Raw genomic sequence first — 18,517 nt, 5'->3', positions numbered from 1 at the left:
AAGATAACAAATGAACACAGCAGTAAGATATCTAGCTTTAGCGGTTAGTGAGTGAACTTTCGCATTTGGTCAAGACCAAAACGAAAAATAAAAGCAAATATAAAGCTCATACTACATGAATATGTGAGGGAAAAAACAATGATATTTCCACAAAGATGCTTGTGAGTATTTTCTTATGACATACTCATTTGGGGATATAAATGAATTTAGATTTTTTTTTTTTTTTAAATACATTTTTACATGACGATTCCCATACATTGAGAGGCCATTTTATTAATATTCAGATACATTTTGTAAGAATAGAGGTTTTTCCCTGCTCTTGTAGTAGAATGTTATTTCAAAGAAAAGGTGAAGGAAAATATGTAAATACAGTGGCAATACATTTTCAGTTTTTTTGTCATGATGAGATCTTGACTTTTACTTTGAAACTCCATCTAAAGAGGTAGAAAGATAACGATTTGAGTTTTAGCGTTGTGGCTGGAAAAAAGCCGGATATATCACAGAAAAACAACAAAAATTACTTTCTGTACGAAACACTGATGATCATTGTTCATTACAGAGCTTCAGTCTAACGTGTATGCCCGGGTCAGCCATGTGGGGGCAGTAAGGACCTCACTCCTGCCCTCCTCTGTAAGTGCCCCTCTTCTTCCGAAACAACATAAAGCCGGAGAATGCATTGTTTCCTGTCTGGCTCTGGGAGCCAGCGGGGTCCTGTCCTCTGGCAGGAAACCCCTGCAGGCATCCACACTAGATTTTTCATTGGCTCTCCTGTCGCAAATAACACGAGATGTGATTACGGGATCGTGAGGACGGAAACGAGAGTCTGTGGAGGCAAGCTAAATACAAGAACGGGAGCCAAACTCACGGGCTGGGTGATGCGTATGTATATTTTCTGAAGGAGAAAGGGGTTCAGGGAGAGGCTATAAATGAAAATCAGGGTTTTTTATTATTGAGCCATTATGAGCTCGCTATCCCAGGTATCTTGTAAAAGCATTCGAGCGTGCTTTAAGACTTACTAGATCCCAGATGTGTAGACGGGCTGCATGGCCTGGTAGATCTTGAGAAAGGGGCGACAACCTGGAAAACGGTTTTGAAAAGAGTCGTTCAAAGCTAAAGATACTCTGTATGAATGCATGCTGTGCACTGAGGGGATGTGTGCGACACTCACCTCCCTTGGACTCGAAGTTGGGGATGCCGTGCATGATGACATGGTGGAGGAACAGGGGCTTGTTGTTGATCTTGATGTGTCCAGAGAGCAGGCCACTGAAGTATTCCACATACCTGATGGCGGAATTCACAAAGTGTGGAAGAATTGAAGGTTGAAATCCCTGATTTCTTCAACTTTATTTTACATTTCAAGATGTAGCTGGGAACCGTTACTAGAATGGGTCTTTATATATAGGCCCTATTTATGCAACAACACTTTCAAGTGAAAATGCAAAACTTTCATGTACATGACAAGGGTGCGCAGAGTCACTGACGCACCTTTGACGTCTTTAGAAAATAGACAATAACAACAATGTCTGTGTACTTCTGTTGTTAATGTTTATAGTGTATTATTCAATGGGCGCATGTGTGTGTGGTTTTTTTTTCTCTAAACGTCTCTGTGGCAACGCAAAATTTTTCTGGAGCAGAATTCGAATGTGTATTTGATGCGTTTTCACTTGAAATAATGTTGTGTAAACTGAGTCATAATCTGCAAAAGCCATAACTTTTTGATTCTAATTGGTTAATTGCACTTACAACACATCCATTAGCTATTAAAAATCCATGTTGTACCATAATAATTCATTGTTTTACAATAAATCTGCTTAATTTGATCAATGGTGTGAAAGAAATATGAGGTTCAATGTCCTCACAAAAGAGAATGAACACATCCTTCAGATTTAAACGAATATATTAAAGCATTTATTTTTAATAATACTGAGCATTGCACAAGAATACTTTTAAAACCACTGAAAAAAATATATTTTGCATTGATATAACAAAACAACAGTCAGCTTTTTCTGATGAAATTAGCATGCTAAGCACTTAGCATCACCCCCTAAAAACATCTGCACTCTGTTCAATAACCAAAAACTGAGCTGCTTTTGATTACTGATTAAAAAATCACACTTCCAAAACTCAGAGAAACTCAAAAGAGCTGCAGTGAAAATAAACGGACTCACTTCTGCCACCTACTGCACGAAAGTAGTGTAACCTATATTTGACATAGTGCGCCTTTAAATGATTTAATGCAGCATTGGTATAAATGTCCCTTTCAGTGGATTAAATTACTGTTTGACTGAGGAGTGGCTCTGTGCTGTAGTTCAGATTAGAATATTAGAATATTTATGAGCTTTGGACTCATATGTTGGAGTTTCCGGATATTGAAAGAGCTAAAAAATAACAATGAAAAAATGGCATAAAGTCCCTATGTGGACAAAAGAAAGTTCACACTTTAAAAGCTAAAAATATGCAAACTCACTGCCTATTTTCAGTCAAGTCTACTTTTTCCTGTGTGATGCTACCTGCTGAGGGTCAGAATAAATTTAATACATGTTGAGTATTTATTAGCTCTCGACTCATATTCTGGAATTTACGGATATTAAAACTTCTAAAATAACAAAGAGAAATCGACTTTAATTCCCCATGTGGCCTGAAACATGACTCCACATTAAAGTTATTCTTGGTCAGTGCATGAGTGTCTCGGCAGGTATTTTATGAACAAATTCTGACTGTGTAAGGTGATAACATGTTAAAATGTGTTTCCGGTTTTATTTACTGCCTCCTGGTGGCCATAAAATCAACTCCAGCAGCACTCGGATGTTTCAGTTTGGGGTTAAATAGCAGATTTTGTCTTTGAAAGACAGTAAACACGACGCGAGGGCGATCTGACCTTTTCCCCATTAACCCCAAAGAATATGAAGACGACTTGCCTTTTCTGGGACGGCTGGCCCACAGGAAGCACTTTGTCTTCATAGAATCGCTTCATGGCGAAACGGTCCAGAGCCTGGTCAGCACTGCACGACAAACAACGGTGGTTAGTCAGAAGGAAGGCAAATATTATTCTTCAAACATTTATTCTTAAATGGGATATCTTCACTGTGCATGTTTTCAAAGTAATTCCAATATTTCTGTCGTTACGTGGCTGAACAAGAGGAGGAAACGGGTGTGAAGTTAGAGTGAACATTTGCGGGATGAGATACTGAGCCAAAAGCTAAAAATGAAGTAACCCTGCTCTGTGCAGTGTTCGCCGTGAATTATGAATAACATTACGTCTGTATAAAAACACGCCTGCATCCTCACACGTCCAACACGTCACCATGCCAACACAAGTCCAAAGAAACAGAAAAGAAAGCCCACTTTTCTATTTAACGCGGACAGGAGTGTCTTTGCCGTTTTTAAAAACAACAGGGAGTCATGTGTTCCTCTGTTTCATCTCATGTGGAAACCAATCCAATAAAAAGCAGAAGAAAGCAGGTTATTTCTAATCTGAGTCTTATGACGCCGAGATAATTAACTCATCGTTACTCAAAATTACAATATGAAGAATTTCTTCAGATAAACATGTTGTTGAAGAGTCAGTCTCATGGTCCACCTTCCTCCTCCTCCTCCTCCTCCTCCTGGATTAACTTGTTTTCCCTCTGAAATCCTCCTTTCCTCATGGTGTATTATCCTCCTTTACCACTGTGTAGACTGAATCATGTGATTTCACTCACCTGGCAGATATGTTGCTGTAGTGCATGTAGGCCGCCACCACCACTCCCGTTCTGCCCCTGTTGCCCTGCGGAGATCCAAGAAGAGTCACAAACACCATAGAAAAACAAGCAGAGGATGAGTTTTATTAATATTTCATTCGATCTGGATTCAGAGACTGTGTTTTTATAGATTTTAGATTTCTGCAGGAAAATATCTATTATTCCACTTTAACACAATTTTTAACACAAAATATTGTTAGAGTCTCCCTCTCAATTTCTTGATTTGATGCATATTACTGGATCTACATGTAAAATAAATCTCAACCGTCTCTTTGCACAAAAAACTGCGGCTTCAGTAGTAATAATAAACATTTGACGAAAATGTCAACATCCTCAAGTTCCAAAGCAAAGTGATTATATATGGGGTATTATTGTTAATCCTATTTCGGATGTATATGGTATGCTTATGAAGTATTTACAAATAGAGAATTGCAAGAAAAAATACATGTTGTGACTTTTTAGGCTCTGAAAAGTCACAACGAAATGCTGTAAATACCAAAGTGCCAGCTGTCTTTAATTCTCTTTGTTTGTGCAGTGTGGAGCTGCTGTGGTAACTGAATTTCCACATGTGGGATGAATAAAGTTTTATCTTATCTAATCTAATGTTATTGACATGCAATATGACACAAGAGAGCTCCCCACCACCACCACGGGGGGGTTCACAGCTACAAGTAAGATATAAAAAACCCACTGCCAAAACCGTGTTTCTGATGTACAAGTGACAATAAACATGAAACTTGATTAAAAAAAAAACTGTTGTAGTGTACAACCGAGCAAAATGACAATATACTTAAAAATCTTTCTCAAAAAAAAGTGTATAAATAGGCAAAAATTCACTTTAGATGTCTTTCAGGAGAAATATATTATTGTTGTTTTTATCATCCGAGTCCCACATGGTGACGGTGTCCTGCAAAACTAACATATTCAAAAAGTGATGCATTTTATCCTTCTTGTGACTCATAACAATTTAAAAAAACAAGAATAACTGGTGTCCGATAACTCGTCCTTTAAAAGTTTCGCCTGAAAATGAAAAAAAACAAACAGGTCAGTCGATGTGCTCAGCATTAAAAACACGCCGGTGTTTGTGCAGCGATGAGCTGCGTGGAAACCCAACACGGCCTCGCTTCCTTAGTGACCACCACAAACTACTAAGCACTCACTCATCGAGCTGTGTTACTCAACTCGCAGTGTAAAAAAAACCAAAAAAAGAGAAGAGAGGAAAAAGCAGCCGTTGTTATAGCAGCCGGCTTGTTTGTAACTTCACTGTGGGAACATCTGCGTGAGAGGCGCAGGGCTTTTGGAGATCTCACAGTTAATTCCCGTGTTGCAAAACACGAGTAGGAAGACGGCGGGGTTAACGTGAAAATGATTAGGTATTACATTCAGGATTCAGGCTCTTATAGTTGTATTTAGATCTCCTCTTTATGGTGTGTGTCGGCGTGTTGAGAGGCCAGATGCTCGGCCACAAAGGAGCTGACGTGGTAAAGTGTTGCTCAATCCAGGGAAAAGATGTGACTGAACCAAAAGAAGTCATGACAGCAGGATCTTAGAGCGCCCCCTACTGCCCACAGACCTTGTTATGTATGACCACCACGTTGTGACTGTCGGCGCTCAGCCACGTGTCCATAGCCTTGCAGATGCTGCAGATTTTGTCCAGAGCCGGAGCGTGGTGGTCGGGCCAGCCGAAGTCCAACACCTGAGACAGAGACGGAGAAGGGGAGAGGCTGCGGTTCAGATCGGTGGAGTTTCAACACGAGGCGGAGGAGAGGAATCAAACAGAGGGCCTTACCTTTGGATTCAGCTGGCCGATGTCGTAACGCTTCTCACTCAGGTTGAAGAGCTGAAGAAGACAAACGTTTATAAGTAATTCATCTTGGTTTAATTTCAAACTTTGTCCCTCTACTTGTGGAAACCAGTTGGAAACCACTGCAGTAGTAGTAATATAATTACTCTGGTACTTTCTAACATCAAGAACAAATATATTAAGACCCCATTTACACAACATTTCAAGTGAAAATGTTCTTTTCAGAAAAAGTTTGCATTGACATGGCAACCTTTTGGAAACAAATGGCAGGAACATTAACAATTATGTCTTTTTTATGTAGGGCCACTAGTGGGTGCTGTTGTTTGTTTTGTAGTGAAATCACACGCGTGAGCAGAAAGTTAACAAAAATAACAGTGGAGAGTTTATGGATATTCGTATGGACAGAAGACTAAACTGGATATTACGGTGACTCTCAATTAAAAAAGTCTGAGGAGACCATGGACTGGAAGTCATGACACTCTGAAGGCAAACATTCTAATTGTCCATCTATCTACTGAGCATGTGCAGAAGGACGATGTACTATAGTAAATACACAGGAGCAACATGACAGAAAAGTTCCACTCTGGGATGCATTTTCAGTGACTCCTCGTACCGTTGTCAGTCACTTAAATGGACACAGAAAATTTCCGGTTTTCACTTGAGAATGTTGTAAATGGGACCTGAAGCTCTCCACCTACATCGTATTAGCTCAGTAGATTCTCCAATAAAAGCCTCACTCCATTATTGCATTAAATATCCAAGTAGTGTCAGAAAATACATGTTGGTTCATGTGTTCAACTACATGAAGCTTTTAATTCATATAGATTATTAGCTTCTGACTCTAGTGTCACAATAACCACACAGCAGTCATTAGTGAACTGTTATGACTCAGTGTATTAAAAAAGATTTAACTCTTGGGAGGCCTGCAAGTGGGCTTGTGCGGTAACAGAGTGAGGTAATGCATAGATCTATGACCAAAAAACAACCTTTTGTCATAGACTTGTCATAAAATAAAAGGAAATGAAAAAGACAATAAAGACAAAACCACACAGGCTGATCACAGCAAGACAATGTACTTGAATTAAAAAAAAAAACTACCACAAATGGACACTAAATACATAGAAAGGTAAACGAAAACTCCAAAACAACCAAGCCTGGCCCACAAAACAAGTAAGACATGTTCAGAGAATTAATGTTTGTCTTTTTCCTTTCTGTCCCTTGGGGGAGAAAACTTAGTTGCAACCAAGCAGTTAAGAATAACTGTAGGGATAGCATTATGCAATCGAACATGTTTCCAGTGAGATGTGGTGTGTGTGATCTGAGGTGGTTACCAGGTAGTTGTGTCCATGTTTGGAGCGCAGCATGGAGGCCACCTCCCTCAGGTTGGCTGCGTAGCTCTGCTCCTCCACGCTGCTGGGGAAGGAGACGGAGATGATCCGCTCGGTGATGTAGATCAGGTCCAGCTCGTAGCTCTCCTCCAGCGCCTGCAGCAGACTCGCACTCCTACAGAGAGAGAGAGAGAGAGAGAGAACATGCAGGTGAATCCCACATCCAAACCACTGCGTACCCTTTTAAATATCAGCTCTTCCACAAGACATGTGGAGCATGAGATATAGACGTTTGAAGGGGTTTAATACCCAGAAGTAAAGCAGCATGTGGTTTCTACACATGTGCTTCTGTTTAACAGGATGGGTGAAATTAACTGTTATTAACAAAGCTGCACAAAGGATTGAAAATTGTTTGTTAGCACAGTTGCAATATGTAACTTGAGCTTGTCAGATTGTGTTTTGTACAAAATGTATCACTGGTGAATAAAATGTAATCAGTCGGATGACGTCTTTTCAACACAACACGGTCCACTGATCCAACATGGAAACGGTCATTTTCTTACAGAGAGTAGTTGAACATCCAGCAAGGAACACATATAAAAGGCAAAAGCTTGAAAATATGTGGCCGCCTGTTTCGTTGGCCAATTTTTCTTTCTTTTTGTTTTTTCTGTATGTCCACGACCCTGCAAAACTGTAATACAGATTCATCTGGAAGCAGAACTCTTTCTGCGATCCGAAAGGGAACGAATATCCTAATATGGAGAATCCAACACACCACAGAAATACCAGATCTGCTCTTACATCACTGAAAGCCGGCGGGCCTCCAAGTGTTTGCTCTCTGCACTGTACCGAGCTGCAGCTGGGACAGATAATCAATCTACAGAAGGATAAGAGCTACAGATTTGTATTGGCAGTGTAGCAAAAAGTTCTATCGTTATGTTTGGTCATTGTGCATTGATCCTTAAAAGTACTGTCTGGATACACGACAGGATGTAAACATGCAAATATTCTGCGATAGCGAACAAAAACAAACTATTATGTTCATCATGGAAATGAAAATGTGGATGCAGTGTTATTCTTTTATGAGCATTTTAAATGAGGTTTGTTTTTGTAATTGCAATATATCTTTCTCTAGGTTAGCTTGACTTCCTGTTGGACGTCTTCACTGGAAGTAATGGCGAGAACAGATATCAGCACTACCATCTAGTGGCGATAACGCATGAAGATCCAGTTTATACATTTCAAGTTTATACATTACTGCAGCGTTTTCCAAGCAATGTCTGTTTACCTAGGAATATGTCATAAATGCTAAAAATCCTGTTGTTAGCATGTTGGGTCACTAGTGGGTGCTGTAGTTCGTTTTTGTAATGAAACCACATGTGCACAACAATACAAGAATAATACACTATAAATGTTAACAACAGGGGAGTACACAGACATGTGTCCAAGTTGGATTTATATTCCAGGTGACTGTCAACAATAAAACTACGAAGTCCTAGGAGAACTTGAACATGGCCATTGTTCTACTGAGCATGTGCAAAAGAACAATTTACCTCGGTCGTGGTGCGCTGTGGCAATGGTAGCAATTTCAGAAAAGTTGCATTCGAAGAGTCGAAGAGTTTTCAGAAAGCTCTACCGAGGAAGCAGTTTTGGAAAAGTGGCATTTTCAGTGGCTCCGAGCACCATTGTCATGTCAACGGACCCAAAAGTTTTCCATTTTCACTTGAAGACATTGTGTAAACAAGGCCAAAGTCTATGTTTTGATTACAATGAAGAGAGCTGGTTTTTGTTAGCTTTTGTCTTTCATGTTCTTTCTCCAACTGTCAAGGGGCAACGATAACTCCTTCGCCTCGACAAGAGCGGCTCATTTCAGGTGGACAAGTCCGATGAAGAGGTGAAGTGCGAGGTGTCTGGAGTTGCAGACTGCCGCATATTTCCCACATTTGTCAGCTGAAAGTGGCCTCTGAGGAAATTGCTCATATGTCTGGGAGAGAGGACGGCCCCGGCTTTACTTACACAAACTGCAACCTGCTCCGAGAAGAACATCTGGACCCACTTAGAACATCGCTTACTGGAAATTATTCATCACCCGAGATACAGGAGAAATTGATATGTCACACATGACTCTACTGTGCTGTGACAGATGTGTTATCTTAGACGTTTTCATAAGATTATATCTTTTTATGTTCGGACCTTACAAAAAAACTTTTGTAGTTTAGGCTTCTCCTCTCATACTTTTACAGCGTTCGGCTTTTCCTGGTGTTTCTTTTCGCTCCCCGCCTCCCTCTCCATCTCGTATACATGCCTGTCGGGGAAGCCTCGGCCAACATAAGAGCTGTGGTTTGGTTCTCCTCCAGCTCTGCCAGCATGAGCCGGCCGGCCGACTGCCAACCTGCATCGCATCGGCTGTGAAGATGAAGCGATTGCTCCTTTTCTGCACTTCGCATGTGACGAATGACGCATTATCTCTACACGCTCAATTTCAGCGCTGCGGTGATCTCATTTTTTTTCGACAAGCGGCAGCGAAGAAGTTGGGAATGTTTTATCAGGAAACCTGAGACATTGGGCCATAAAACATTTTTTACAAAAAAATCCTGCTATATATGAATCTGTAATAAAAGTCAACAACCGTTTCTTGGATTCCTTCCATTTAAAATACGGAATGCACCGCTTGACCCCGGATTATTATCAGACCTGTCACTCCGATTGGTAAATACATGTTCGCTCTGAAGCGCTGACTGAAGAGTCCAGATTAAATCGGGCAGGGGTATGACTTCAGCAAAATGCTTGTTTAACTCTTGATGCGGAGCAATCGATGCAAAAATCAACAAACGCATGATGATGTGACCATGAAGAGACTGTTGTTAGGAAGAATGGCCATGTCCGAAAACAGCACTGCGACTGGTGTCCAGGAAGATAAATGGTTTCTATTGGATACTGCATAGTACTGGCAATGATCCATCCATCCATCCTTTTTCTTTTCTGATGAACTTCCTGCTGTGAGGCGATGGCGCGAACCACTGCAGTGGAAATGTAAAAAAAAGCTCTGCAGTTTGGATTCATTTAACATATTTACTTGTGTGGATCTCATCTTAAGTTATAGTTTGGTTAACAGACACACATTTTCCACTGACTTAACAGCACCCGAAGCATGTTTTAATGTCAGTCACATTCACCCATTCACACCGCCAATAGAAGCGCTGCTCGGGGTGCTCAGTTCATCTAATGGGAGCAGATTGGGGTTCAGTGCTTTGCTCAAGGACACTTGGGTGATTGAACCTAACCTTTCAATTGTGAGACAACCACTCTAATAGAGCTCACAGCACCTCGGATTAGCTGTTCAACTGCACTCCACTAAAAGTGAAGAGCATGAAGTAATATTTGCTGCTGTTAAATCACCTTCTGTAGTGCATTTATGTATAACCAGGCATTAAAAAAAGACATAAAACTTCAATTTAATTTTTTTTTTTTTTTTTTTGAGGGATGACTTGAGGTGAAAAGCCTCAATATCGATAAAAGCTTTTCTGTCTTTGTAGGAATGTAAAGAAGCCTTTCTAAATGCTCCACTCAGATTTAATTCACCCAATTAGCCGGAGTATTACATCACCGTAAATTGGCATACGACTATTCTCTCAGGCGCAAAATAAAGAGATCATTCATTTCTATGGATTGGAATCGAGCAGAAGCCCGGCAGTAAATCCGCTCGCACATACTTTGCGTGTGTTTTCAAAGGCGACAAAGTGCCAGATGTTGAACTGTTTTTATTGTATGAAATCACGTCTTTGATTGGCTGTGCGGAATCCCAAACTGTCACTCAAACTCACATCAAGCATGAGCTGTTGTGGTGTCAGGTTTTACACATTTATTACACAACCGTCGACATCTGTGACTCTCTGAGGACCGAGGCGGGCCGAGCGGGGGGGTCTGACACTGAATATCTTTTTGTCCAACAAAGCAGTGAGAGGTCCGGTTCAATAGCAGGCCATGTTATTTCACTCTGTCCCCTGGTAAAAATCATTCGGTGTCAGGTTACATATCAACTTCTCACTTTCTAATTTGCCACATCTCCAACAACATGTCAAAGACGCTTCAGCAAGATTACGCCTTCTTCATCATCCATTTGAACTTCTGGGGGGGAAAACAAACTATTTAATAAGAACCGTCCGGTTGGCTGATTGAAGCCTTTTATGAAAAACCAGAAGAGGAAACCACTGACAAATAATGGGGAAAAAAAAAAATCTCATTAAAAATAAAGAGACAATGTAAAGTCAAAGGACTGGAAGCAGGAGAGGAAAGTATAAAACGAAGATGTACCTTGATGGTCTGCGTCGTGACTCCATGCTCTTGGAGGATTTGGTTGAACCCTGCAAACAAAAGACACGAATGGTTCTTAATGATCAATTTTGAAAAATACTGTCACAGATTTTTATTGAGATTCTGCATCTGGTAGGTCTGTTTACTTGACAATGAACTTTTATTTCATCGGTATGTTAATGGTACTTCTTGAAAAGTGCAACCACTGGTCTCCATTTCCGTGGAAACAGGACGTCACGATTTTTCTGAAAAGAACAGTCTGGTAGACATGCCCGACAGAAAGTTTTAGATCTGACTCAGCAGAGAGCAGAAATGGCCTACACAACTAAGAAAAACAGCTAAAAGTTTAAATGTCCTATATATGCATGTTACAGACAGCACCAACTAGTGGCCTTGTATGCAAACCAAAGTGCTTTCATTGTTTCCATGTGTACAGTCATTTTCAGAGTCAAACATGAAACCTGTCAGAGACAAAAACACAAAACAATACAGTTTCCAGTTGATTGTTCTTGTCTAAACTGAGCCATAACATTTATTACCACCTGCCAAATATGATTACGTTCAACAGTCCTGATCAGTGATGGCAATGAATCCCTGAGACCTCTGAAGGTGCGCTGTGGTTTCCTCAACAGTGTCAGCGCTCTTTGTCGAGCACAAAATATCTGAAAAGTTGGTGAATTTTAAGTCTCTTTGAACGAGATGTCTTCTAAAACTGAGGCCTGGTCAAGGCAGCGACCGAACCACCCTCCAATGATAAAGTGAAGCCTACAAAATATAATCGCCACAAAATACACTGTGACCGATGATCACATGTCATCAACATTCCTGCCAAAGCACGATCCTGCGTCCATGATCAAGGTCCAGAGTATTACAAGGTAGTGTTTTCCCAAGATCTGCCCAAACCTACTTTACCGTGTAACGTCTTAGAGGAGCAGAGCTGGGAGCTTTCAGAGCGCAGCCACTATGTCACACTGTGTAATTCCATCAGCGATGACCTGACCCGTCACAATCTGCATGTAAAATGACCTTTTCTGAGGAACGTTTTTCTCATTATCGAGCAGTAGATCAGTGGGTGGTGGCAGAGCGCCTGAAGGATTAAAAATAGGGAAAGAATAAGACTTTTGTTTACCAAACCAGGAGGAGCAGTTTGTTTACTCACAATATTGATAAAGTAGCATTGTGCTGTCCCTATGAGCTGAAACCACTTAGAAATGGAAATAATCTATCAACATTTGACAATTATAGGAAATCACTCTAAACACTGTTTAATTAGTTGTGCATGTCAACAAAACCAAACCAAACATAGCTATATGCAAAGAAAGGTCAGCAATATTTGAACTATACAGTATTGTGAGTCCCCATTTTGTGTGTCATTGGCTTATTGAGCTTGTAAGCAGTAAATAGATGTTAAAATGTTTGCCTGTTGAATGAAAGTGAACAACTCGTGATCTGACCAAGCAACAGCCGTTTGCAACCTCATGTTGTTGTTGTGTGTATTAAAAATGCATTTCAGTAGTGGTGAAGCACCCAAGCTCTGTTTACACTACAGATTCAAGTGAAAACGCCAAAATGTTGTTGTGTTTTGGGGCTCCGTTCACTTGGCGATGGTGCACGGCGCCACTCAAAGGGGAACTTTTTTTAAACCCTCCCACTCTGTCTCCACGGAAATGGGAGAAAAGACAACTTTTAGGAAATGCGACGCATGCATGCCCAGGCTACAGGGAAATATAATAGTTGAGTCACTCAGAATAACAATCCAACTTGGTCGTCTGTCCATACGATTGTCCATGTACTCCCATTGTTAATGTTTATAGTGTATTGTTCTCTGCACATGTGTGGTTTCATTACAAAAACAAACAACAGCTCACTATATGTTCTGTGTAAATGCAAAACTTTACTGAAACCAACATGAATAAACAATGCCTCTTCACTTGAAATGTTGTGTGAATGGGGATGAACACCGTACATTGTGGTAGTTTTCAAAATTAAAAGTATGAACTCCACTTCACATGTTATGTTTTCATCATGTGCCAGGATGTTTATCATACAACGTGGATCAATAACCATGTGAGGCTTCACATTCCGCCCTCCCGGAGCAAGAGCGTAGAGGGGCCCTCATAGAGGGGCCCTCGCAGAGGAAGCGTGGCTGAGGATGATTGAGTGTGTTTGGCTCCGCAGTGCCCGGCCCGCCTCACCTCCCCTTCAGACCGGCCCGAGGAGAAGAGAGGCGGTGGGGGTCACAGGCCATGTGGACTCGTTCACTCCCCTGTGGTGTTTGGGTCACATGAACACAGGAGGGGGCTGTTATCCATCATCAGCCATTAGATCAGATTGGCCAGCTAACCGCCGGTGTCAAGCGCACAGGCTGACCCGCTTGGACTCGCATCATCCAGCTCCGCTCTCCCTACAGCTGACCTGCTGTGTGGGTAGAGTCCTTATACTCTAGTGTTTTCGGCACAAATGAACACGAGTTGAAAGAACTTTACAATATAAAAAAATGTACTGATTTAGGGCTATAAAAAGACTTTGAAAGGTTTTTTGTTTTTTTTACATCAGTGATGTCAAACGTCCCGCGGGCCAGACCGAGATGAAACCTGCCAGCTGTGAGAAATTATGACATTAACTACAATAGAAAGTTTTACCACCAGGGGAAAACTTTATTACATGTTATGAGGCAAATCAGGTGAATTACTGCACAGATGTAGAAATGTTTTACAGGAAAGATCACTTCAGGAATTTGAAGATATTCTGATCATAATATAAATATATTTTCTTAGTTCCAGCTACATGATGCCAATGTTTTATACCTTAATAATGAAATTAAATGTGAATTTAATGATATATGAATAATTTTGCTGCATTAAACCAAAGACAGCTTTAGAATTCTTACAGTTTATTAATGAAAGCTCCGGTTTGCAGGATCAGACATTTGATACTTTAAGACAAAAGGAAGGAATTTGATGAGAAAAATACAATATTAGATACATGTTTTTTTTTCTTTCAACGCAGTCTATAATTCTGCATTATTATGGCTGCTGAACCTGTGCTAACTAAATCAAATGTACAAGGTCAGCCTTCGACATAAGCCACCAACACACATCGATATAATTCATCACAAGATCTGCCACATCAAAATGAGTTTTAAAAAGCAGCTTTGGGCTCGACTTCCTCACAGCGAGGTCACCCGTGAGGCATTTTTACCGCCCGGCTACCAAGGCGATGTAAACAACTGTTTACTCAAGTAAATAGAGCTCACATGATGTGAGAAAATTAACACGCCAGTAAAGTAAGATCCTCACCACACACTACTTGTATAAATGGAAACAGATGAGCGACTTTTACAATGAGAGTTTATTGAGAGAGTGTTTATTCTGCCTTGCTGTTCGGTCAGAGGCATTGAGTCAGAATGGCGGGTCAGTCTGTAGCCTATTTATATTTAAAGTCACTGTAAGAAGCAAATTTATTGATATTTTTGCAATATGCATAATTGTATCATCACAGTACTCATAGTCCAAGTACACATACTCTGTACAACCCTAACAGGGCGAAAACGAACATCTAAAATGGAAAAAATACAAAGGAAATAGATCAATACAGGCTCAGTCTGGTCTTAAAGGCTTGCAATTAAGGCTTGCAATGAACACAACTGTATTGAATCACTGGAGACGCTTTTGATGATGAGATGAGTTGGTAAGTAGGCCAACTCAGTGCCCTGAACAATGAGCAAGTACTATGGATGGATTTTCACTCATTTAAGTCGTCTTACAATGCATGCCACTGGGCTGCTTTAAAATAAGGTAAAAATCAAGCGGATAATTTATTCTCCAAGGACCAATACACCACTGATTGTAAATATCAAGTAAGTGAAGAGCAGCTACTTGAAATACAGCTAATTTCAAGCCATATTGTTTGAACTGGCCACTACCCATACTCTGTAGGTATCCGTTGTTGTGCGACGCAAGAAAGCATTTCCTTAAGCTGCTTCACTATGAAAGCTTGCAGTAGTTAACCAGTGGAAATCTAGTAAGGAGGAGGAAAACCTCATTGCACTGTGGTACTTTCACTGAGTGTTGCTGAAAAAGCACAGACATACATAGTAAACAGCTATTCAATGATGTGGCTGTCTCGGCCATGGAAAAGCAAAATGGTTTCTATAAAGTTTGCAAGTTCAACCACCATAATCAAAGGTCGGTATTAAAGCAAGCAACAATCTGGCTTCATATTTTAGACACACACAACTGGTGTTGATGCGTTTGCTGAGATTGATGGTTCTCACCTGCTTTGAAATAAGACTGAGAAATCTTCAACGTTTATTCACAAACACAAAGATATCTGTATCACCCTGCAAATTCCTCTAAGGACTGCAGTGCATGCACATACCCAAGCACATGCACAAACAAACCAGATGATGGAGTATCTTCCCAGAACTGCCAGTTTATTTGGACAGCTCCTAGGTTCCGTTTTTTTGGCTCCATCCTCCATCCCCTGTGTTCACATGGCTCGGTTCCCTGACTGAGGTGACACAAAGCAACCCCCCCCCCCCCCCCCCCCCCCCCCCCCCACCATTTCTCCGTCCGCACTTTGCCCTAATCATTTCAGCATGTTGCACCGGGGCTGTAAAGTGCAGCGCGTCGCCAGAGGACGACAGAGATGAACGAGCCGACAAACGGCCCTTGAGAGAGGGTTCAGATGCACAGAGCATGCAGAGAGTTAAGAGTGCTTGCTTTGAGCGGCGCCGCGGGACCAGAGTCAGGAAAAGCCCCAAGTCAACTCAGAAGGACTGCAGTGAGGTGATCAAAACAGCCCTGAGAGTTTTGAGTTACCAGGGCATTCCCGAAAAAAACGGGCGTGCGGCATGGTGCTTCCAGTATGCGAACAAAGAAGTTCTAATTAGAGAGTAAGAAAGAGTTCTGATGATGTCCCATGTCTTGTACTGTGAACATGGGAGTTAAGGCCAAGCCTTCATTTCAAGCTTTTCTCTGGCTTTCATGAGCCCCGAGATGCAAGTGAAAGTGCAAACATATGGGTAAATAAATGCAGTGCAATGAAGCCCCGGTCAGTAAAAGGACTTCCATTGTGGTCACTTTGATGTTTCTGTCGGAGGGGAACTCAACGAGAGGGATTCCATTAACAGTGTGAAACCTGCAGCAGCATGCATTGACGCAACGAAAGCCAAACCAAATTGATAAAGGTCAAACATTTGACAGTTGGAGTCAAATGAGAGACATAAGCTCCCGAACATCACACAATCAGCATCCTCAGATGTGTTTCCCTCCATTGTGAGCTTGCACTGGGAAGGGGGAGGGTGGATAAGTGGGGGGGGCAAGGTAGTGGTTGAGGAGGAGGAGGAGGGAACTAAAGTGGGGGGTCCTGCAGGCCCTGTTTCCAGATGAAAACCATCTGGGGAGTTTGACTTTACAAGCAGGCCATACAAATTAACCATCTGAGAAAGAGTGAAGGAGCGGAGAAGGGAGCGTTGGGGGCTGGTAGGAGTCTGAGAGGGAAAAAGTACAAAAAAAGTCAAAGAAATGAGTGCCACAAGCATGGTTAAGCTGGAGACAGAGAGAGAGGCAGCAAGTGTGAAATATACATAGCCATTAAACCACTGCATCCATGTCCTACCTTCCGGAAAAGGTAGCCCGTACTCCATCTCCATGCCCCCCTCAGTGAGGATAGCCGCCTTCTAAAAGACCCTCCTCGGTTCATCTCCAGAGAACTCCCTTCCTACGTCTCACACTGCTTTGTGTCCGGCAGTGAAGGTTCCTCTTTGAAAAATCTCTTTCCTCTCACAGCAGAAGCAAAAGAAGAAGAAGAAAAAAAAAAAAAAACAACCCCAAGGGCTCTATTTTGGGAAGTTGCCTCCAGCGGGCCACTGCATGCTCCCAGCTCAGACCAAAACTCCTCCACTCCTTGGCTCGTCCTTCTGTCCGCCCGTTGTTCCCTCGTCCTTCCCTCTCTCACTCCGTCTGGCCACCCTCCCCCCTCTCCCGCTGCCTCCCATCACGTTATCTCTCCCCCTCATATTCAACTTTTCCCTCCCTCCCATGTTTCTTTCTCATCTGTGTACGGATCTAAATTGCTACTGCCAACCTTTTCCGCCTCTTTGGGCAAACATGTGGGAAGGTTTTCTGCACATAAACACAACTGGATCAGCTGACCGGCGCATCCCACCGCTATGTCTACAGTCCCGTCCAATGCACCAACACAGACCTACATTAACCGCCAATTAGATTTAAAGATCCATTTTAGTAAACTTCTGATTACAGGAAAATTCTTGACTGAAGCAACTGAAAACAACCCTAAAATACAGACTGATACAGGGAATTGGGAGAACTTGTAGTCATAAGATGAGTCTGTTGGATGCTCCGAGGCAATGAGGTGCGGCAAAACATCTGCCGACATCCCAATGTAACCACACAGTGAATGCTCATGACCACCAGGCTGCAACAGAACTCAAATACTCAAACTGCACATGATCATACAGCACAGCGGAGCAACAAGCTGTTTTAATCAGGCTTTTTTACTTCAAGGTGCATGCCAAAACTATGATGGAAGCACAAAACTCTTTTTCTCCAACATGTACTACGACTGTATTGTGGAAGAAAAGCTGAGGGAAAGCCAATAAAAACAGGCACATGGACATATACTAAATGGCAACATCGGGGTAGTTGTGTTTATTTTGGTTGCCTGTGGGGAAAGTGGGCACTTGGCTATGGGTGGTAACTCTAAATTGGTAACTCGATCCTTCCTTTCTTGGACAAAACACAACTGGCAGGAAATCATGTCGCAGACAAACAGTGCCCAGTGAGTCCAAAGCAAATATGTGGATGCAAACATGTGCACATTCTCCATGCCTCCATCTTTGTGGCAACATCTTGGAATTTTCTGTTTTGAAATGTTTCTGTATCGTTTTCCAACAATGAACATCAGCTTTTTGCTGACATGTTCAAAAAAAAAAATGTCACTTCTCTCTGAAGCTGGTTGGATTGTATAGGTTGTCAAAATGCACCTAGAGTGCATGCATTGGTACAGGTATGACTGATCCTTTAACACAGTAAAAGAGGCATACAGAGACTCCATAACTCTTAATACATGAATGATTCCAGATCTGCATCACTCTGCTTGATACTTTATGAATAATGTAAGGATTTTTTTATGACATTTTTCTTTAAACTTGGAACCAAAGCCAACATTCAATACCCAAGGAGAACAGAGTTTAATCTGGTTGTGAAGGACATCAAAGTCCATCGTCTTTCTCAACCTTAGTCAAGTCTGATATTCTTTGTGCAGTGGCTTGGAGAGGCCATAGGCAGGAATCTTGGATTGAATGG

General features: G+C 41.6%; 1 protein-coding gene across 16 annotated transcripts in view; it reads right to left on the bottom strand.

Moving 5' to 3' along the window:
- The window catches only part of tns1b (tensin 1b), a gene marked incomplete at its 5' end in the record, with an annotated part of 183,720 nt that overhangs the window by 44,538 nt on the left and 120,665 nt on the right, over positions 1-18,517 (bottom strand). For all 16 annotated transcript variants that reach the window (XM_080498037.1, XM_080498042.1, XM_080498028.1 and 13 more), the window contains 8 exons: positions 1,017-1,077; positions 1,169-1,281; positions 2,919-3,002; positions 3,702-3,766; positions 5,314-5,436; positions 5,530-5,580; positions 6,876-7,047; positions 11,187-11,236. In XM_080498037.1, coding sequence (XP_080354163.1) covers positions 1,017-1,077; positions 1,169-1,281; positions 2,919-3,002; positions 3,702-3,766; positions 5,314-5,436; positions 5,530-5,580; positions 6,876-7,047; positions 11,187-11,236 — 719 coding nt within the window. The remainder of the gene's footprint in view (positions 1-1,016; positions 1,078-1,168; positions 1,282-2,918; positions 3,003-3,701; positions 3,767-5,313; positions 5,437-5,529; positions 5,581-6,875; positions 7,048-11,186; positions 11,237-18,517) is intronic.

The sequence above is a fragment of the Blennius ocellaris genome (genome assembly GCF_963422515.1).
Source record: "Blennius ocellaris genome assembly, chromosome: 6".
Taxonomy (NCBI): Eukaryota; Metazoa; Chordata; class Actinopteri; order Blenniiformes; family Blenniidae; genus Blennius; species Blennius ocellaris.
Note: the sequence above shows the minus strand (reverse complement) of the source record. Positions and strands in the feature narration are given on the sequence as shown.